Genomic DNA, 23,279 nt, shown 5'->3' with positions numbered 1-23,279 from the left:
CAGTTGCCGTGTTTTGCGGAAACGTGGCTCACGTTTAGCATTCCGGACGCTAACGTGTAGCCACCCGGAGCTATTCCGGCTTCAACTCCGCTAAACAGAGACACAAAAGCCGGGGGGAATCGGAGAGGAGGCGGACTTGCTAACACGAGGTGGTGTATCCCTGGATTTTCACAAAGAAAAGTTTTCCATCTGCCGCAGGGATGTCGAACTTTTGGACTGGCGTGACGTCATCTACTCCGCTACAAGCACCCCTAGGGCATTATGTTAATCTGTTAATAAACAAGGGGGTAGACTGCTGGAAGTGTGAATTTCCCTACGGGGATGAATAAAGTATCTATCTATCTATCTATTATCATTGGTGTATTTAATGGGGAAGATGAAGGGGGAGGGAATATAAGCACCTGCTTCTTACTACCCCTTTTTGAACATATTATGTCACATTATTTTTTTGTTGAGTTATTGTTTTTGTTCCATTTTTATTTTAATGTTCGAAATAAAGTTTTTATTCATTCAACTCACGGCAGCTAGCCTTGATTACAATAGAAAAGGAACTGCAGTGGCACAGCTGAGCCACCAGAGGGCACTGTCAGCATCATTTTCAAGCGTACTTATTAAGAAACGAGGCATCGATTACGTTTTAATCTTTGAAAAGGAAACATTAGAATTCAAGCATTTTCAAAGATTTCAAGCACCGGTACGGAACCCGTAGACAGGATTCAGCTTTCAATAAAAGGGAAAAAAAGAAGACAGGTTTGATCGTTTCCCTCAAAGTAAAAATTCTGACCTTTATTAAGGACACTTGAGACATTTTCACGATGAATCTCAGTACCACAAACAAGAAAAGAAATAGAACAGACGCACATGAACAACCAGGAGACTTTTGTCTGTTTTGAGGAGCGTTCGGTTGCCGAGGTGTGGGACTTCCCGGAAACGTCTTTTGGCTCTCCTCGTATATGAAACCTACATTCCAGTTGTCAGATTTTAAATCAAAAATTGTGATCGGCATAGATTTTTTTTAGTGAACTCGACGAAAGTTCCTTACAATTCCAGCAGGGGGCGATATAATGAGCGGAAACCTAAAGGGGTAAAAGTCTACGGCGCTATACTTACAGGAAATACGTGGAGAGTAAAAAAGGGACCTCTGTACACAAAGCATGCATTTGTTTCCCTTTCCCGTCCTGGACGGACGTCCTGTGAGTAGTCTGGCAGTTGTCCCCGGCCAAGAAAGGCGCACGGGCTGTGGGCGGCGCCGGTAATACTGTGACTGGGAGCAGCGAGGTATAAAACCCGAAGAGAGGGGGCACTCTGAAAAGGCCCGGGCTCGAGGTAACGTCCGAGGAAACCGTAAACGGGACGGGGTCAAACCTTCGGGGGAACGCCGACGGTCGGCGAGGAGCGGATGGCCCAAAAAGGGGGGACCCCGCTCCGGCGTCTCAAAAGTCCCGGGGGATGTCGCACTCTTCGCAGCGGTTGAGGGCCGGGTGGTTGAGGAAGGTACAGCCCGAGCAGCTCCACTGCGTCCCTTCGTCCTCTTCCTGGAGATCCGGCGAGCTCTTGTCGTCTGATGCAAAGAGGGGAACAGAGATGGTGATGAGCGCGTTCTCAAAAGGACCGCTCCGCGAACCCTCCGCCGGATATTCCTTACAGCCTTCTCTTGCGACATCTCCGAAGCACTAGGTTCAGACACCTTTTTCCACGGAAGGAAGAAGATTAAAAGATTGTTTTCTTTTTTCGACTAAAAAAAAGTCGCTATCTTCCGAATGATTAAAATTGGATGATTTACTGCACAACTGCTATTTAAGGTCAACAAAAACATAGTGCCAGAAACAATCCATAAAGGATTCCTTTGGAAAGAGGGAAATGATAACTTAAGGGGCTGTAGTCAATTCAGAATCCCAAAGACGAGAACCACCAGGAAAAGTATGTGTGAGTCTGTGTGCGGCGTCAAACTTTGGAACACTTTACAAGACGAGATCAAACAATGTCCAACCATTGTTCAAATTTAAATACAAAAAAATATTCCTGGCGGAATACAGAGATGAAGAAAAAGGAGTATGAGTGATACGAGAGATTGGGAATAGTGCGTCTACAACTATGGTTCACTTTGTTGTTATTGTTACTATTATTATATCATAACTGTTATTATTGCTATTGTTGTTATTATCATTGGTGTATTTAATGGGGAAGATGAAGGGGTAGGGAAAATTAGCATCTGCTTCTTACTACTCATTTTATTATGTATCATTATTTTGTAGTTGAGTTATTGTTTTTATTTTAATGTTCAAAATAAAATATTCATTCATCTTGCTGCTTGCATATACTTTGAGCTGTTCCTATCTATGATCTTTTTGTGTCTATGGGCTGCTGTAATCTGGCATGAATTCTGCCATTCTTCTTCAACAATGCACTTGTTTCCAAACACAGAAAGGGTTCTATAGACGGTGGGTAATAATGGACTTCAATACAGAAGTGGAAAAGAAAGTATCGAGAGCAGAAAAATGAGCCCAATTTTAATGATACCGATTGCTCCGAAGCCGAGTACGGACGCGCCCCGACTTACGAGCATTCGACTTACGACAAACAGTTGATGCGATCATTTTTTCAGGATGTGGAAACATTTTAATTCTCGATCTATCCAATCTTGTCACTCCTAACATACTCCTCCTAGGAATGAGTGAAGAGGTGTTGTAAAAGGATAGTGGGATGTGTGGACGCCTTCTAAGGGATGGGCAGGGCACCCGTATGATGCAGCGGGGGTAAACCAGTGAAAGCTGTCAGACAGAAGAGTGTGTTGTGTCACCCTGACCCGAGTGACACGGCCACTTTCTGGTGTCCCGTTTCATTTGGAGGGACGAAAGCAATAACCGACTTAGGTGCCGAGGTGCTTCACTTGTTTGGGCATTTGGTCGGCCATGGTCCAAAAATATTTTTTGTGTGTTTTTTTGCTATATTTTACCTATTATTTTCTTTATTTTTAGATGTTTGTCTTGCTGACGGTCACCCCTCTTGAGGGATATGACCAAGGTAGATAGATAAATATCCGGACATTGCAGAAATTGCGTAAAACTGCGAAATTTAAGTAGCAAACAAATGTGTCAGTCCTCATTTGAATAGGTCAATATTGGCTAAAGATTTTGGAAGCCGAAGTGAATCTGAGCAGTCACGTGACGTATATTAGTCAACAGGCATCGTGGAAAATGTCTTTTTTCACCAAAGCACTCTTTTGACCTCCTTATATTTAGACGCTCAGACAGTTTGAGTTCCCAAGGGTCACATAGAATGTTGTGGCGGGCCAAAGTTTGGCCCGAGGGCCAGGAGTTTGACAAATCTGCTTTAGAAAAAGATTTATTTCTGCTTCTAAAGTTGAGAGTCCGAAATTTTGATCAAGGTCAACTGAGGACACGACTAACTAATGAGATTACGTTTCCTTTTTTTGTAAAAGGTCTATCCGCGACAAAGCTCGACCGTGCAAACTTCCTAAACTTACCAACGGATAAAGTACTTTTGGCTTTTGGGGGCACAGGACCAACAAATCCAAAGTTGTCATAGAAATTATGGATTGTGCTTGGATTGAAGTGTGGTCCTGGAAATAGATCAAGAAAAAGTTGGATTTTTAAGTTTGGATTTGATTCTCATCTCATCTCATTAGCTCCACTGCTTATCCTCAGTAGGGTCGCGGGGGTGCTGGAGCCCATTCCAGCAGTCATCGGGCAGTGGAATTGAATTGAATTAATTTAAAATACGCAGGACACCTTTTTCACGACCAAATTCAAGCACTTTTAAAGGACCTCCAAAGCCAATTTTACAATTTCTCCAGCACCATTACAAGATAAAATCCGGTCTTAATCATGTATCATACAGATAGTCAAATATGTCTACGACCTTTCGAGTGTATTCATCAAGATTTTTAAACCTCGAGTGACCCGCGAATATATTTGTGGCCGTGAACAATAAATGTGTCAATATTTTTGAGACAAGGAGAAAAATAACAGTAATATGTAGCTTGAATTTTCAGTTGCAGGAAGGTCTTCTCATCACAATTTACCACCCGGAAACACTACCTTGGTTTTTCGCATGGCCCATAATAAAACTCCTTCATTGATAAGGAATCCTTGCATTAATCCAAATTTCATAAAGCACTGTTCAGGTGTAGCATGCAACTGTCCGGTAGGGGGCGATGACGCTTCCTTGGACATGCTAGCACGAGGGAAGAAGAAATCCAGACTTGATGTGTAATTTCGAACATTTACAAGCGCTTCACCCAAAATCTCCAGCACTCTTCAATCCTTCAAAACACAACATAAAACTCAAGCATTTTCGAGGATTTCAAGGAATGGTACGAACCCTTAGAATACAAACCTCATCACAGAAATGACAGTCTGAATAGACAAGGTGTAAATATCCTTATTTTGTGAGCAATGCAGATCCCGGAAGGCGTTTACCTCGTTTTTGAAAGAGATCAATTTCCTTGGTGAGGCAGTCGACGTCGATCTGCAGCAATCGGTTCTTGCATCGTAACTGCTTCATCTCCTCGAACTGAAAATGTAGACCGGACGGGACGGTGAGCACGGTTGGTACACCTTTTTCGTGGCCAAAATCAAGTACTTTGAAAGACTTTCAAGCCCATTTTCCCACTGCCGTTCAGAGAGGAGTGCCGATCAAAAGAACTTAAGTTTCAAACCCCAACTCTAGGCTCAACCTTATTTCGTAATGCTAATATCAGTTGAAAACCCTAACTTGCCGTCTAAACCTTAGTTCCTAAGCCTAGCCCTTGCTGTAACCCTAGCCCTAACCCCGTTTCAAACTGTAACCCTAGCTCCAAACATATTAGGAAGTCTACATTCAGTTTACAATCCTAATATTGATCTCAAACTCTAGTCCCCTAACCCTACCCCTGTTTCAAAACGTAACCCTAAGTCCAAACCTCTTTTGGGACCCTACATTCATTTTAGACTCTAATATGAAGCTTAAACCCTAGTTCCTAACCCTAAGCCTACCCCTAGCCCTCGCTGCAACCCTAGCCCTTACCCCGTTTCAAACTGTAACCCTAGCTCCAAATCTATTATGAAACTCTACATTCAGTTTACAATCCTAATATTGATCTCAAACTCTAGTCCCTAACCCTGTTTCAAAACAACCCTATTTTGGAACCCTACATTCATTTTAGACTAATGTGAAGCTTAAACCCTAGTTCCTAACCCTAAGCCTACCCCTAACTCTAGCTGCAACCCTAGCCCTAACCCTGTTTCAAACTGTAACCCTAGCTCCAAACCTATTATGGAACTCTACATTCAGTTTACGATCCTACTACTGATCTCAAACTCTAGTCCCTAACCCTGTTTCAAAACAACCCTATTTTGGAACCCTACATTCATTTTAGACTAATATGAAGCTTAAAACCTAGTTCCTAACCCTAAGCCTACCCCTGACTTGATTTCCGTTTAATACCCTATTAAAGAGCCTAAATCTATGTTTCTAACCCTAGCCCCAATCCGACTTCTGAACCATAAAATCAGTTATAACACTTCTTTGAAGCCCAAACCCTAGCTCCTAACCCTAGCCCAGTGGTTCTCAAATAGCAGGGCTGTGAACCTCTGTCAAGGGGGGGGCATGTTTGACCTTGGGAAAGTCGTTTTTTAATTTTTTTAACCGTCCACGAATAAATTTAGATTGCATAGGCACTCTCACTTGGGATGGCGCAAGAGGATTTGAGAAGCACTGCCCTAGCCTGACACCTAGCACAAGAAACATGGCAACAATTTCAAGCACTTACAAGCGATTCACCTAAAATTCAAGCACCCGACAAACCACGACACAATATTCAAGCCGTTTCAAGGATTTTAAGGCCCCGGGAAGACGCCGGAGGTCTGCGTTCAAATCAATCGAGCGTACCGAAGGAACTTGAGAGACGGAGTTGGATCTCTCCAGACGTCTCCTGCTCAGGTCGTTCTCCATCTCGTTGACTTCTTCTTTTAGTTTCTCCAGCTTCTTTTTCTTCAGCTCCAGTTCGTCCCACAGCCTCTTCATGCGGGCCTTCTGGTGGACCAACAGCGCTAGGAAAAAAAAAGCACGGGGGCTTTTCAATCATCAAAGAATTCAAAACATTTGAAGGATTCTGCCTTCAGACAACTTTCACAACAATTTCAATTAGGGCTGAAAACGAATCTACTCGAATTCTTGAATGTCGAATTTAATATTTAATTGAACAGGTCTGCATGACACATGGTTACTCTCTGGAGACCCACCACTTTTGGAAATTTGAATTCAAAACATTTTTGGGTGACGAGATGCATGTCAGTGAACATTATTTGGACGTGAACTCATAACTCTGCCATTTATGGATTTATTTATGTTTACTTCCAAGAGGAGACCAAGAGGAAGGCCGCGATTGACGTGGATGGATGGTTTTATGAATGCACTGCAGGAAAGAGGTCTAAATCTAGTGGAAGCTAGAGCTCTTGTTGATGATAGGAATGAGTGGAGAGGTGTTGTAAAAGGATAGTGGGATGTTTAGGCGCGTTTTAAGGGATGGGCAGGGCACCTGTATGATGCCGCAGGGGTAAACCAGTGAAAGCTGTCGGGCCCTGCTGTTGAACAGAAGAGTGTGTTGTGACATGGCCGCTTTCGTGTGTCCAATTTCATCTGGAGGGACGAAAGCATGACCAACTTAGGTGCTGGGGTGCTTCACTTGTTTGGGTGTTTGGGAATTTGGGTTAGCCAAGGTCCCCCAAAAATTTCGTGTGGGTTTTTTCAATTTTTTTCCCTTTTTTATTTTCTTTATTTTTGTATGTGTTTTGTCTTGCTGTCGGTCACCCTTCTCGAGGGATACGACCAGGGTAGGTAGATAGATATCGCTCAGTGGGATTAGACCTGTGAGCACTCCCCCCAAAAATTGACTTTGCATACAATTGACTCCAAGGCACTGAAGAGAAAATAGCATAATCCCGGGAAAAGCATTGAATTGGACCAGGTTTAGGATCCATCAAAGATTATGAGTGATGTCTATATGTCTGAACGATGTACATAGCACGGCTTGTGTATAGTATGTGGTTAGCCCACAAATGCAATAACACATAAATCACCGCACAAAGCCATTTTGGACATGTTTTCAAAACCTAGGGCAAATAACTTTGACGCTCTCCATTTGCTTGGAAATACAAAAACTTACTACTATAATACTTCTATACACCCTCTATCATCTCAAAATATAAAAATACATCCAATCTATGTTGGCGTAACTGTGGGAGGGTCGGAGATTTTACGCATATTTTCTGAAATTTCCCTGTGATATTAATTTTCTGGAGAAGTATTCGAACAGAGATAAAATTAATTATTGGTTGGGAGTTGCGGTTGGACCCAGTGATCTATGTATTAGGAATTTTGCCAGAAGAATTATTGACTGGTGAAGGATTTTATACATTTTACTATAAATTATTTTATACAAGTTACATTTATTGAATGCAATGAAGATTTTTCGCAGAGAAGGCTTAAGTTCACTGACAGGTCACGCCGTTCCGAATGCGAATGTTTTGTTTAGTTATGTTGATAAAAGGACTCTGACGGAGAAGGCCAGGACGTAGGAGGCCAGGCATTGATTTGATAATCGCTCGGGGTCCAGACATCGAGGAGACGAGGTGGAGTCCACGTGGGGAGTGTCTGGCCCGCCCATGGGAGGAGTCGGCACGCCCATGGGAGGAGCCGGCACGCCAGCTTGTGAAAAAAAAACGTGGGCATAAGAACTTCAGAAGATCGAGGGACAATCGAGAGAGAGAGAGAGGCTCGACAAAGAGCGACACTAATTCAGCTAATTCGATGGAATTCACTTAGTTTATTATTTAAGAAATTAAATCTGCCCCGTGTGGAAATGCCGGTCTCTTGTTCATTCTTCCATAAACGAGCATGCATTGTTAGGCGAATGTAAGTTGTGTTTGGTTAATGGAGTCAGATAACTCATTCGAACAATTTGGTAAACGATACATAAGTAATATTTAATTCCTAACACTGGCCAACATTAATATGTACAAAGGGTTATGCTTCTGGTAGCAAAAAAATGATCACAGTGTCCTGGCTGAAACTGCAACCTCCTGAGATAAAACAATGGAGAGAAAAATAAAAGCAAATGTACATTATGGGAAAAATCCCTGTAAGACTTCAACTGAAACTAGATCAATTCAAAAAAAGATGGAAGCTTATCACACAATTTTTACTTGATGTCTAAACATCTCACCTTTTATCTTATTTCTTTTATCAACATTTGTTGTTGTTTTCTTCTGTTATTTATGGGAATGTCAATTGTATATATTTTGTGGTTCGTGTTGCTGTATGATGTCAAATTGTGTGTGAGAAATAAAAGTTTAAAAAAAGGAAATACAAAAAACAGAAATGTACATGAGATGTACCTCCATGCCGTGAGGGTTAATATTGCAACGCAGGAGAATCAGAAGGACGAAACGGAGCCATCGAGTCCACAATTATGGATTCGCGTGGCCAGGATAGAAATCTGAACGAGCGACATTCAAACGAGACCAGAACGACATAAGAAAAGCCGAGGGCCGTCGAAAGAGGCCCGCTGCGAAGGTAAGAATCCGAGCCGGTGACTCGCATGTAATCGAGTCAAAAGCCCAAATAAGGGAAGACTGCTGTGTACCAACACATTTGAACCGCTATAACAGGGGTGGGGAACAAGTTTGACACAAAGAGCCGAAATTTTTAACTGTGAGAGTCAAAGAGCCACACGGCGCACTGACCTGGAGCCAGAGTTTCAATTACCGTATTTTCCGCACTACAAGGCGCACCTAAAAGCCTTTATTTTTTTCAAAAGCTGACCATGCGCCTTATAACACAGTGCGCCTTATATATGGATCAATATGAAGTCGCAAAGTCTCGCAACTAAGGCAAGCAGCCGCCGACTCGATTTTCCCCCGAAGGCGGTGTATGCTGGGATTTATATACCGGCGTTTCATTTCCAGGCCAATGTGTCAATCATCATTTGAATCAGTCACTATTGCCTAAAGTTATTCGGAGGTAAAGGGGGCGGATCCTTTTGATCATTTACAGGCTCGCATAGGCTAAAAGGGCGAAACAAAGCCTGCGATTGGCCGAAAAAGATGAACGTGAATCGCACGTTGGGTTGCACTACGGCATAGAGAAAACATTTTTTACTTTTCTGTATTTGTAAATATTTTACTCTCCTGGATTGACTACACTCACGGTTGTAAGAAGACCACGGTTACGTATCATTATTGAACGTGATGGCTACGAGAGAACTTAGGTGAGCTATGCGGCTTTCTATTTTCCCGCTATCTTGTTTTAGAACCATCTTGATGTTTCTGTGATGAGTGTATTTTTAAACTCAATTCAATTCAAAGTGTTTATTGTCATAGGCACAGTAAAGAACCCCGTTTCCCTGCACAATCAAATTCTTACTTTGCTGTCCACACAGTTGCCAGCAAAAAATAAAATGGAAACTAAGAAATGTTTGGCATTTCTTGAATCCCAAGACTTGAACCTTCCGAATGATATTTGGAAGGATGCATTTGAGTGATTGGTGACATGGTACAGACACTGTTTCCGTACATGTCCGAGACACGTATTTGCTTCTTTGCAAGCTTTGGGAATGTTAAGGGGGTAAGAAATTGGACTGAACTATCTGACTGTTTTGTCGACGTTCCCATCGTAGCGCCTTATAATCCGGTGCGCCTTATGTATGGAAGATATAGGACCAAAAACTATTTTTTGGGGGTAAGCCCTATAACCCGGTGCGCCTTTATAGTGCGGAAAATACGGTAATTCCACAAAACACCGTTTCAAAAATGCCATAATTATCTAGTATATTATTAGTACTCAATACTCCAACTCAATACAACATTTTATTTATATCTGTACATTTAAGGAAACTGCGGGTCAGATGTATCGACATTTCGTTCTGTATACACGTGTACTAGAATGACAATAAAGTAGATCTGAATCTAGTTTTTTAGCACGGGCAATGTTCCAGGCCACTTTATAGGAGGCAAGTGTCACGGTTTCTCCATGCTTAATCAATTGCTGAAACATTTGAGACTGTCTTTTGACCTGGCTTTTTAAGGTGCTCATTTTTTGCTTGCGTATTTCAGTACCTTTGGGGAATTCCGTGTCAATATTAGCATGGGTTGTGCTAAAATGACGCTGTAGATTTGAAGTCTTGAAATGGGATATCGTGGTGTGAGTGATTTGCCATTCCCTTCAACAAAAAAGTAAGCATCTTCCCATTCTTCCTGAAATGCCCTGTGTTCATCTTCGTAATTCCGTTTCGCTTTGCATTTTGCCATTTAGACCATGAGGGAACAGTCTGCACGCTCATGAAATGTTGACTTAATTTCCAATACGCAGATGATTGGCAGTCGGTGATGTGTCCGAAGCAGCATAAAAACAACAAATCTGCCAAATTAATTTCAAAATATTCTTTATTATTTGTTATTAACTCTGATGGATTCAAGTGTGTTTTAAGAGGGGGGAAAAACTAAACATGAAATGAGGGAAAGAGCCACAGTATATAGGAAATATGATGAGGAAAAGAGCCGCATACTTATTGGCCAAGAGCCGCACGTGGCTCTAGAGCCGCGTGTTCGCGCTATAGGATCTGGCGCCCCCTGCGATGGCCGCATTCGGTGGCGTTCTCCCTCCCGCCACCTTCGCTTTCATCCGACCTCTTACGTAAACGGACGCTCCTTTCACAACAGGGGCCGATGCCACGAAAGCCGACTTAGTGCTGAAATCTGCTTCTTGGCAGACACGCGTGGAAAAACAATTCAGACTCGTCTGGGGTAGAAAAAAGTAGAACGCCTGTGCAAAACAAGAATTTTATCGGGAAAAATAACGTGCGTGTTTGTTTAAAGAGGACTTTACTCTTCAGTCATTTAGAGAAGTGGGTAAAGAAACGGACTGGCTTATTCTTACACTGAATACCTTCATAAAAAGACATAAAATATACTGGATGGATTAATCTATTGAGTGAAGTGAGTCGCACCGATTTAACTGCGCTAACGTCGACAGACGTATTTTTGAATTCCAAGTGACACAGGAGAAATGAAGATTAAATGAAGACTTCCGGAAGCGGCAACGTCAACTTTGTCTATTTGTTCACGGGTCCATCGGGCCGCAATGATGACTTGGTACAAAATGTTGCAGCGGGGCTGTTAACTAAGACAAGAAAGTTTGATCACATGACCCCGATTTTGAGCTAACCTGCACTGGCTCCCTGTTCACTTAAGATGTGATTTGAAGGTTCTGTTGGTAGTATACCAAATCATGCATGGAATAATCTGTGCAGCCCTCTGAGACTCTTTGTGAGTAAGGGTGTCACAAATAAACATGATTTGACTTGACGTGATGCTGTCGGTAAAAGTCAATAACAGAAATCTGACTGGGCACAGTGCCTTATTGACTTTGTGCATATATATATTAATTTTTTTATGGATACGCAGCACATTTAATGAAAGATGCATTTTTTATTGTACCCATTTTTTTTTATTATCACTCGCCACAAAATTAGATCAATTTCATGCTAAATTTAGGGTTACATGATTAACCGAAATCGAATCGATTTTGCGACGTGATTCAGCGAGATTGTTTAAACGCAAGACGATGTATTTTTTTTCAAGGATTTGTAGTTCCGTGTTCAGGTTTTTTCCTCCTTTGTTATTTGAGTGATGGAGTTATTGGTCCACCAGAATGGTCGGAGTTTGGGTTTTAACGGCACTATCCAAGAAAGGCAGGTCAAGTTTGCAAACTATGCTACGAACAAACAGCTAACAGCAATCTTCACTAAGCTCCCCAGAAGAGGGCGCCCTTTTTTCTAAAGGTTAAAGCAAATCACTATGCTTAAGTAAACAAAAACTACCACAGAAAAGTCGATAATTGCAATCCCAGTCTGTCTTTTCCCTCCGAATCGTGCAGCCCTACTCGTTGACTATTAATAACAGTTAGTTGCAGCTATAATCGGCACTCACGTTTGTTCGGTTTTACAGAGCGAGTCGGGCGTCTTACCTTGAGTGTAGGCGGCATCATCTGCCCCCACGCTAAGCCTGCGAGGCTCACTCGGCCTCTCGTTGCGCAGCGAGAGAGGGTCCGAGAGGTGGAGCGGCTCCGGTTCGGCAAAGGGACGTTCCGGGGGAAGGCCGAGGAGGTTGGTGGGCTCAAAAGTAGGGGACACCACCCCGGGGGAGACAGCCGGAGGCTTGTTAGGGGACACAGTGATTTTAAAAGTGTACTTGGTGTTGGGTTGCGTCACCACCACGCGTGGCGAGGAGGCCGCGTTGCCCACGCCCATCGAGGTCCGGGATTTGGGAGGGTGGTGGTGGATGTAGGCGGGGCCCATGCTCACCTGCCCCCCCATGTTCCTGGCACCCGGCGGGCCCTGCAGGGGAGGGTTGGCCGAGATGTAGACCGTGGGAGGGTTCCTGCCCCCGCTCTCGTCGTTGGCCGAAATGTAAAACTTGGGTTGGGATCGGGATCCGGGCTCTTCGGAAGGGGCGGGGGCGGCGGCGGGCGGGCTGGCCGAGATGTAAACGGTGGGCTGGCTGCGGCTCAGGCCCGGGCCTCCGATGGAGAGCGGGGTGCTGGGGACGGTAGAGACCCCGGACGGGCAGGAGGACGGGCAGGAGGAAGACGTGGAAGAGGACCGCGAGCCGCCGCCGCCGGTTCGCAACACGGCCGTGGTGGTGGAGTTGCTCCTCTGAGGAGATTCGAGTTTGATCTCGATCTGATTCTTTCGAGGGCCGGTGGAAATGTTCTGGATGTTGTACTGGCTGACGGTGGACAGAGACCCCGGCGCGGCGGAGGACGACGAGGAAGAAGAGGAGCCGGCGGACGAGGGGGGCAGGCTCCCGCAGGGAAAAACCGAGGGCGCCTGGGAATTAGTGGGTGAGCTGATGGGCATGTAGACGTGAGACGTCTGGTGGCCCTGGCCGTGATGCTGCGAGGTATGCGAGGACTGCTGGGGCCCGGACCAGGACCCCGACACGGACGAGGGGTGAGAGATCTGGTAGATCTGCTGCTGGGGTTGAGAAGTGGGGCTATACTGTGCCCGGCCCCCGGTTTGCTGATTGTGCCGGCTCGTACCGCTTTGACTCAGGTAGGGTCTGATGTAGATGGAGTTTCCCTGCGGACTGCTCAGGCCCGACTGGGGCCCGCCGTGTATGTGCAAGGACGTGGGCGTGTTGCGGCCCGTCTGGATATGAGGCGCGAGCGTGACGGTGATGGGGTTGAATCGCTGCGACTGTTGGAGACTCATGCTGGTGCCTTTGACGCCCAGGGGGTAGAGCCCCAGGTGCTGCGGAGGCTGCGGTTTGCGCGGGGGCTCCGTGACGCCGAAGACATTGAGGGCGGGGGCCCCTTCCGCCGGGGCCGACTGCGGCTCCTGCTGAAAGAAATTGCGGTTGGCGGCCTGACCCGTCGGCAGGGGCCCTTCGCTCAGGCTGTGGGCCAAAGTCCGGCTGCCGTTCATTCTCAGGCCGTCGCGCACATTTTGAGACTGGGGGCCCAGGTTCAGCTGGGTCATGTGATTCCGGAGCCGGGTGGCGCCGCTGGGCTCCTCGCCAAAGCCGGCCTGTCCTTCCTCGCCGTACAAGTAGCCTGGACTGACCTGGGATAAATATTTGCAACAGGCGTCTAAATTGTTGTTATTCTGAAAGAGAGGAAAAATACAAAATAAAAAAGTGAATGGCTTCTTAGGACTAAACCGGGGTTCGGGGACATACGGCCCCTAAGCCAGGTATGGTTCTTTTCATGAGTACATCTGGCTCGGCAATAAAATAAGGACATGTGGGGGCGGCAGTAGCTCAAGAGGTAGAGCGATCGTCTTAGGATTAAGGGATCCCAGTTCGAATCCCGGCTTGTCCGTGTTACATGTCGAAGTGTCCTTGGGTAAGACACTGAACCCCCAATACCCCCAATAAGCAGGTTAGCGCCTTACAATGCTGCACAGATCACGGCCGCTATTGGGAAATGTGAAGCACAATGTAAAGCGCTTGGGGAAGTCATTGACTTGAAAAGCGCTATAGAAATGCAGATCATTTCATTTAATTTCATGTAACTTCTCTGAATTGTTCCTATTGTTGTAGATGCAAAGCCGATTCGACACAACAGACATAGGTAAAGTCTCAACTACAGCTTACAGTCGCGGTAATGCACAAACGGACCCCATTCTGGCTGTATGTCTATATGAAATCCTGGATATGGAAGCTCACTAAAGAATATATTATAATTGTTAGGACACTTAATAATGAAAACTCACAGAAATTGTAAACACCCCAAGATGCAAGCCAAGCATCCAGAGCAATTTCATTGGATGAGCAGTAAAGATACACGTAGCACTCGCTCCCCCTTCCCTCTTTATCTCACCTAGCGCCCTCTGTGCCCAACGTAAATACATCCACATCCTTTTTGCAATATTTTTTACAAAAGAGCTCTACTTGCACTTTGTTTTAAAACCTTACTCACGACCAAAAGGACGGTCATAGTGAGCCTCAGTGATTATAAGTAATCACGGGAGGAAGACTCATTTCAAGTGCTTTGTTTGTTGATATGGGACACAGGCTCCGGCATCATTAATATTTCATAGATTTGATCAAATCATCAAACGTCACACAGTGACATGAAATGCACTAAAGGATATGCTTTTACTGGTCAGTTGGTCTGGCAGTTTTGTTGAATATTGCCTTAAAATATACGGCGGGGCTCTCGAAAAAAAAATCTAAACGTTTTGCTTTCATGCCTCCCAGTAAAAAAGGTTCCTGACCTCTGGACTTGACAGTATTTCCTTCCGCTTACCTGCCGAACACACTGGGACACGACAACCTCCGGGACTTCAGGGAACTTCTGGCGCAGGTGATGCAAAACCTGAATGTCAATAGGGTGGCTTCCCTGGGCCATTCGTATGTTGCCAGGTCAGGACCACTTACTCCGGGCGGCACACTGCGGCGTTAATGGTGGCAGGATAAAGTCTTCATCTTGGGAATCTAGACGGGACCAAAAAAAAAAAAAAAAAGGAAGTTAAGCGATGCAGTACATATAAAGACATACAAATGTTACAGTATATAGTTTCAAAAACATTTCAGCATGAAAAGAAAAGGTGCTTTTGCATCAAACCCAGCAGCCTTCAGAGCGAACTTTTCATTGCAATTGGGAGACCAAAGGCTATTGATCGCAAGCATAATTGTCAGATTTCCGTGGGAGATTAAAAACAAGAGAAAAGAAGTCCACCAAACCATGCAGAAGCCAGGTTGATGGACTTTACAATGAGGAAAGATCTAGAAAGTTCTTTTTTAGGATTGAGAGTGGGAAACCGCCGAAATGGTAAATGGACATGCAAGACGCCGAACTGCATATCGGGGGCATTAGGTGTTCAGTGAACGAAGGAATCAAACCTGCAACCTCTTGGTCCCGAGACGAGCGCTCTACCTCCAGAGCTACTGCCGTCTCACCTAATGTAAAGCTAAGCAAGTGGGAACCTAAACGTATTTTATAGGTTCCTGTTTTTACATTGGCCTTAAAGGTAGTATGGAAATTGTTACATCTTACAACTTGATGCATTTCTGTAAAACATATTTTCCCATTTTGGAAAGATAAAGTCTACAAAATCGTAATTGGATGGAACTTGAATACAGAACCCTATGCCGGTCATCTCCAAAGTATACTTGGGAGCTCCAGACATCTTCTCTAGATTCTTGGACTTGACTCCAGATTGATGGCGAGGCACCCATTGACAGGATGGAACCCTACAACCCTTCACCATCAGCAATCCTGACTATAACCAAAATTGGACTTTTTTATTCCTTTGAAAAACTCAACCACAAGGATCATCCAGTTTTTCTGTATTCAATTTTGGGCTCGATATTGAAATATTGTGTGTTGTTGTGAATGTTCAGTTATTACTCAAGTTTTGTGGAGTTTGGATATTTGTTCCTGAAACCTTTGCAGAACATAGAGAGCTGTACATACGACATACTGTACAACAGTTGGTGGTTGATTCCATTGACTGAGTGATGGAGATTTTCTGAAACCGGTTTTTGTGAATGCCCCGAAGAGACCTTCAGGCCCAATGAATTGGTGACAAGTACAAAAGCTGGTTTTGATTGTGCCACACTCATTTCTTGAAGAAGCAGGCCTGCCGTCTCTCATCAATGGCCTCATTCATTCCTCTGACATGAATGTCGCAAAACCATTCAATGACCAGCCCCAGAAATCTGAACAAAGCACTCAACTAGTGGCTTGTGAAGTATGGTTGCTTACATGTTTCACCAATTCAAATAGAACCCAAAATAAAACTATTGTTAAAGTCTTCGGTGGAAAATAAAAATAAAAAATAAAAAAATGTATGCTGCTGGTGACTTTCCACAAAGCCACAGTAAGAGAGCATTTGGCATCCAGCGTCAAGGTGTGGTATGCTTGGAGCACGGCAGCGGACAGAAAAAAAATCATACAGAGAGTAAATCAACACAGCCCAGATAATCATTGGTTGTTTGCTGTCCAGTATGGAAGACCGCACCACCTCTTTCCCCAGTGGCCCTCTGGTAGGCTCTACAGGTCGCAAGGAAAAACATATTCAAAACAAACAATATCCTCCCCCAGGTCCATCATCACCCAAAACGAGCACACTAAAGTGTGAAAGTATATTTTTCCCGTTTGCAATAAAAAATGTGTACTCACAGCTTATTTGGGATTTTTTGTTGCTGCTAAATTGCACTACTTTTCATTGCACTACTGGCACTTTTTTCATTTCACTAAATCAACTTTGACCAGTTTCCAGGCGTTACAGTGGAAATATTTTGGCTACTACCTTCTTTAATCTTATTTTTTCCTTTTAAATACACTGTTGTTGGTGATAGGAATGAGTGGAGAGGTGTTGTAAAAGGATAGTGGGATGTTTGGACGCGTTCTAAGGGATGGGCAGGGCACCTCTATGATGCGGCAGGGGTAAACCAGTGAAAGCTGTCGGGCCCTGCTGTTGAACAGAAGAGTGTGTTGTGTCACCCTGACCCGAGTGACACGGCCGCTTTCTCGTGTCCCGTTTCATCTGGAGGGACCAAAGCAGGACCGACTTAGGTGCCTAACCTGTTTGGGTGTTTGGCCAATTTTTTTTTGTGCCATTTCTTCCCATTTTGTATTATTTTTATTTTATCTTCTTTGATATTGTATGTGTTTGTCTTGCTGTCGGTCACCCTTCTTGAGGGATATGACCAAGGTAGATAGATAGAAATTCGCTGTACGGAGTTTGGAACTTTTCTACTTGCAGACACCATCTTCTGGCTTAAGTAATCATTGCGCAATCTGTCAAGCTACTTATATTGTGCATGCAGGTACATGCATTTTTTAGATGCGCCACAATAAACTCTTTTTGGGGTTAGGGTTAGCGTTTGGAGTGTATTTAAAACCAGCCGAATTTCTTTTTTTTACTATGTTCATACTACACTAACAAAAAACTGATCATGAGCATAAAGTCACTCTCTCACCTCCCCCTTCTCTTCCTTCCAAATGTGTTATGGGTTCCAAACAGCGGTGCTAAAAGTAAGATAAAAGCAGATAGGCGAGGTGGAATAAAAATGATGAGTGCTCTTTGAACTCAGTTGGGCATCGTATATACATATTTGTTAGAGAAAATATTATACTTTCTAACGACACAGGCCATCGTTGGGGGCAACTTTTGGGTGCCATGTTGAACAAACAATGTTCCCAACAACAAGAAAGACGATTGAGTTCAAAAAGACTTTCCTGAAACTTTTGCTCCTGAAAGAACAAACTCAAATCCGAGTATTACTCCGGGCACCTAAAACAGAAGAAAAATAATTGTTTATCTAAACTAAACCATACTGAGGAAAGGGAAGAGAGGACAGATGAAGGAGACTCTGTTACATACTGTACAAGACTGTTCTTTGGCTCCACTCATCTCCAGGAGACTAAACCACATTTTATGTGCAAGACCCAAATTGCTCCACACAAAGCTCGAATGGACTTTGCCAGACGGGCCTGCCTGCTCAGCTTTTAGTTGCCCTCTTTTGACGTTCTTGTGCGGGAAATAAAAAAAAATTCTTCGGTACCGCAGGAGGCATTTGGCGGTTTCAGAGGACGAGGGCACGAATTTCCCAGGTTAAGCAACCCGACGGCGTACAAATAATAGTCAATTGCCAGTAGTCTCGCTTGAATTCAATGTAAATATTCCTTTATGTCGAGCTTAGTGTCTATAAACCATTGAAAAACAAACCTGGGAGAGGACAAAATTGACAAGGAGTGCTTGGGACACTCTACGCGTGAACCGGAAACATGATTGGTGCGAAAAGGAGCATCTTTCAGAAAGGCAAAGCTGCTCACAAGCAATGTTCCCTCTAATTTTCCAGGGGTTATGAGCGTTTACATAAAGTCGGTGAGCAACGCTTGAAACAACAGTGAGCAACGGCAATCCCAAGTGTGGCAACTAAGTCATGATCAAACATGTCCAAAACTTGACATCACCTTACATTTTGCTAAGTTTCCGGCAACGCAAAATTATTCTTCACTTTTGAATGAATTGACTCATGTACGATTGCAAAGGTTGCAGGGCCTACAAACGTCATTTGTTTTTACAATTCTTTCACAAGATTTCCATTTCTTTTATTCCTGGTATCTTTTGTCGCATAATACTAACATTTTGGGGGGCTTGTTTAGTCGGTTGCACGTTACACAACTGTATTTAATCACATTTTTGAGTGGAAGTACAATGTTGGCAACAAGATTGACTTGATATCATTGGAAATTATTTGAATGCCACACAAACTTTTTCTTCTTTTTCCGTTTTTTTTTTTATTCCTTTAAAAAAAAATCTCATTGTGTTTATTTTTTCCTGGCCGCAACTTTTTTGTTCTCTTACCTTTTTCCCTTTATTTGCTTCTTTCTTTTCTTCTGGCTTTTTTTCCCGAAATTTTCCTGCTCTTTTTTTCTCTTTTTCTCTCCTTTAGTTTCATTTTTTTCTCAGCTTTTCACTACTTTGTCATTTCTTTTTGTTCTATCCCCCCCCCTTCCTTTAAGGCATTTTGTGCACAATTTTACATATTTGGTCGTGTAGGGATGAAAGAAGCAAAAACAACCTGAAGAGCCGTTTGGGACCCGAAAGAGCCGGTTCCTGTTAGTGAGCCAAGCCGAAGAAGCCGGTTCTCGAAAAATTGACTTTACTCATCTTCGTTCTACTTCGACATTGACTTCAAAATACCGCATTTAGAACACAGTGTCAGGGAAACCCGTGTATTTTTACCTTCATGCACTGTAACTTTGACTTAATTCGCTTTTTAATTAGCAATTTCGAGCTCTGATTTTTTGTGAGCTGGCTCGATTTCTTGTGCGCGGAAAAGCTCTGGGTAGTGCGCAATTGCGCACACACGCAGCTTAGAGGGAACATTGCTCACAAGCAAGAGTGGGCCGAGACTCACCGCATTGTGGTCCAGTGAATGGGGAAAGAAGAACATTTCCCAACATGAAACTGGCAAGAAAGCCGCCGATGCTTTCATCCAAGATTGACACAATTTGGTGCAATTTCAGCCTGGTTAGCAAAGAGTCTAAAAAACAACTTGGAACTTTGGCCTCGGGCAACACCGCATTCAAAACTGGCACTAAAGCCGAAGGAACTTGGTAGAAACGCAGTCAATTGGTTTGCTCGTCAGGAATAAAATCCACTATGCAGCGCGAACAAACAATCTTAAAAAACCTGAACTTTCCCGTTGGGGAGCCTTGACTTACTTCATTTCTGAAGTTTCCCTGCAGCTAAATTTGAGGCTAAGGTTCTCGGCGTCATCCTTCAACACTCTGCTGTGTAGTTGAACACAATGAGATGAGTGGCGAGGACATGCCAAGTATGCACCAGTTCAATCTTCGCCATTTATCGCCTCCAAAAATGAAGAAACATACTGCAGGACATTAGCAGAAGTTCTGTCTTTGTCACCTCGTGCTATCAGTTCACAACGTTTGGGATCCAGTCATAAAACAAAAACAAATAGACTCAGAGACAGTTTCTTCCCCAGAGCCAATAGCACCCTTAACACACACCGCACAAAAAAACTGAAACTCTTGCAAAGACACTACCTCATACATATGTCAAATTGTATTCATGCCTATGCTCACATATTGCACTAATACGATCCCAAAACTGTATGTAACATCCTACATGCCCACACGTCTTGTGTAAATATTGTGTACCGTATTTTCCGCACTATAAGGCGCACCTAAAAGCCTTTATTTTTTTCAAAAGCTGACCATGCGCCTTATAATACAGTGCGCCTTATATATGGATCAATATTAAGTCGCAAAGTCTCGCAACTAAGGCAATTTCCCCCCGAAGGCGAAGTCGTCCACGGCGTATGCTGGGATTTATATACCGGCGTTTCATTTCCTAGCCAATGTGTCAATCATCATTTCAATCAGTCACTATTGGCTAAAGTTATTCGTAGGTAAAGGGGGCGGATCCTTTTTATCGTTTACAGGCTCGCATAGGCTAAAGGGGCGAAACAAAGCCTGTGATTGGCCGAAAAAGATGAACGCGAATCACATGTTGGGTTGCACTACGGCATAGAGAAAACATTTTTTACTATTCTGTATTTGTAAATATTTGACTCTCCTGGATTTACTACACTCACGGTTGTAAGAAGACCATGGTTACGTATCATTATTGAACGTGATGGCTACAAGAGAACTTAGGTGAGCTATGCGGCTTTCTTTTTTCCCGCTATCTTGTTTTAGAACCATCTTGATGTTTCTGTGATGAGTCTATTTTTAAACTCAATTCAATTCAAAGTGTTTATTGTCATATGCACAGTAAAGGACCCCGTTTCCCCGCACAATCAAATTCTTACTCTGCTGTCCACACAGTTGCCAGCAAAAAATAAAATGGAAACTAAGAAATGTTTGGCATTTCTTGAATCCCAAGACTTTAACTTTCCGAATAATATTTGGAACGATGCATTTGAGTGATTGGTGACATCGTACAGACACTGTTTCCGTACATGTCTGAGACACGTATTTGCTTCTTTGCAAGCTTTGGGAATGTTAAAGGGGTAAGAAGTTTGACTGAACTATCTGACTTGTTTTGTCCACGTTCCCATCGTAGCACTTATAATCCGGTGCGCCTTATGTATGGAAAATATAGGACCAAAAATTATTTTTTGGGGGTGCGCCCTATAACCCGGTGCGCCTTATAGTGCGGAAAATTATAACATTTATCTTCTTTGTTCCTTTATCTTCTTTGTTTTCTTTTATCCTCATTGTTAAATGTGAAACTGCAGTGCCACGTCCAATTTCGTTGTCACAATATGTTCAACCATTTTGTAACAATGACAAAAAAGGTATATTCTATTCTATTCTTCAACATACGCCAAATGGTTGGCTGAGTTGCTTTCTCTGCAGGTCACCTTCTTATACGGTTATTGCCGGTACGTACGGAAAGTGAATTTTCATAGTAGCGGAAAACAGTTATTTTCGATTGTTCTCAGCTTAGGGATGCTGCTGGAAAAGTGAATTTCCCTTCGGGGATGAATAAAGTATCTATCTATCTATCTATCTATCTATCTAAAACATATCGATGCCTCATCGCTTCTATTGCCGGGGACCTCGATGCGCTTAGCCGAGGAGAAAACAAGCAGCCGGAAATGCTTCCTGCAGCTGCTAGGAGTATCAGTCCCCACCTTGAGGCCAAGTGAAAAACGCTGAGCTGCTGCTGCTCGAATGCCATTTTCCCTTTATTCGGTGCTTCGACTTGCAGTTGTACTCGACGGGCATAAAATCAACACCGAAGAGATCCGTATTTGCTTCAGATCTTAACGCCGTGGGCTGCATCTAAAAAGTGACAATGTGTAGTGCGAGATTTACCGCCCACTTTGTTTTAGCTGTTGAAATGGGACACAGGCTACTAAAAGTAGAAAAGAAAATGTATCCGATTTAGGCTTGCACAGGAACTACTCCGAGTTGGACCGGTACGTCTGTGGTACATATGCAAATATGCGGCCGGTATTTCCACGGGCAGTCCTCCACGGCCAGTAAACGAGAGTCGGGACACAACGTGGATTGTGCCCAGACTGGCACCAGCAGGTGCGCTTAGGAGGATGCCAGGGTGCCGCCACAGAGCACACGCTAGCAAAGCAGAGGGGAAAAAAAGCTTTTACTCAGGTCATGAAAATTTCCTTTAAATTAAAGTATGGTTGCGTGGGTTGTTGTTGAACTTGTGCACAGCAGCTGGAACTTATTAACTAAAACAAGAGCTTTTCCAATGCTGCTTTGTCTGTACCTGGCGACGCAAACCGTAGAGAAAAACATACCCTTAGAGAAGTCAAGCTTCCGAAATAGTCACAGCCGTTCTCTTCTATCCTTTTGATGCAAATTGAAAGAAAATATTGGCCGGGGTTGTATTCATAAAAACAAAGAAAGGCCATTTGAGTACGGCAGATTTGGAGTTTCTAGCGCATCCTGAGGACGATATGTTTTGGCAGCAGTACAGGGAGGGAGTGCGAGAGCCCCAGGCTTTACAATCTTACTGATAGGAGAGAAGATCAAAGCTCTTTCCCGTGCTTAGCGAGCACAACAACCTAGGAGATGAAAGACCACGGGCAGAGGCGGAGGACGGACTAGCCTCCCCGTGGCATTTACAAATAAGTTGAGCCTTCTGTGATGTGGGGAGGAGGACACTTTTCGAGATAGGGGTAGGAGACCACGCCGTGCCACAGTTTAGGAATGGGATCATTCTGCTCTTTGCATGGTCTCTGATTTGATTGCAAGTCGTTTTATGCTAAACATTATATATCTTTGCACGGATGATAATGCAATTTAGCTAAAACTTCTCAGCTTTGGCAAGTATTTTATACTTCAATTTTAATAGAGAACAGAGCAATAAAGCCACTAATTGACAACCATGGACTTGATTAACGTACAGGGAGTGCAGTTTGCTGTGTTTTACGGAAACGTGGCTCACGTCTAGCATCCCGGACGCTGGCGTGGAGTTACCCGGCTTCAGCGCTGTTAGGCCAGACAGAGACACAAAAGCCTGCAGGAAGCGGGTAGGAAGTGGACTCGCTATCTACGTGAACACGAGGTGGTGAAACCCTGGGCACAAAGATTTCCATCTGCTGCAGGGACGTCGAACATTTGGCCTAGCGTGTGACATCATCCACTCGGCTGTTGCTAAACTACAACACAGCACCCCGAGGCCATCCTGTTCATCTGTTAAAAAACAACAAAAAGATACTGCTGGAAGTGTGAATTTCCCTACAGGGATGAATAAAGTATCT

The 23,279-nt window shown here is 43.8% G+C and overlaps 1 protein-coding gene across 1 annotated transcript in view; it reads right to left on the bottom strand.

Annotated features, from left to right (window-relative positions):
* Positions 1-759: 759 nt before the first annotated feature.
* tab2 (TGF-beta activated kinase 1 (MAP3K7) binding protein 2) overlaps positions 760-23,279 on the bottom strand; it is a 33,003-nt gene continuing 10,483 nt past the window's right edge. The window contains exons 2-6 of the mRNA XM_088325246.1: positions 14,812-14,999; positions 12,028-13,666; positions 5,893-6,053; positions 4,443-4,536; positions 760-1,561 (exon numbers count right to left, since the gene is read on the bottom strand). Coding sequence (XP_088181372.1) covers positions 1,434-1,561; positions 4,443-4,536; positions 5,893-6,053; positions 12,028-13,666; positions 14,812-14,913 — 2,124 coding nt within the window. The 5' untranslated portion in view covers positions 14,914-14,999 and the 3' untranslated portion in view covers positions 760-1,433. The remainder of the gene's footprint in view (positions 1,562-4,442; positions 4,537-5,892; positions 6,054-12,027; positions 13,667-14,811; positions 15,000-23,279) is intronic.

Source organism: Urocampus carinirostris, chromosome 20, assembly GCF_059441175.1.
Source record: "Urocampus carinirostris isolate Australia breed hairy pipefish chromosome 20, RoL_Ucar_1.0, whole genome shotgun sequence".
NCBI lineage: Eukaryota > Metazoa > Chordata > Actinopteri > Syngnathiformes > Syngnathidae > Urocampus > Urocampus carinirostris.
The sequence above is the reverse complement of the archived record's forward strand: the minus strand, read 5'-3'. Positions and strand labels throughout refer to the sequence as shown.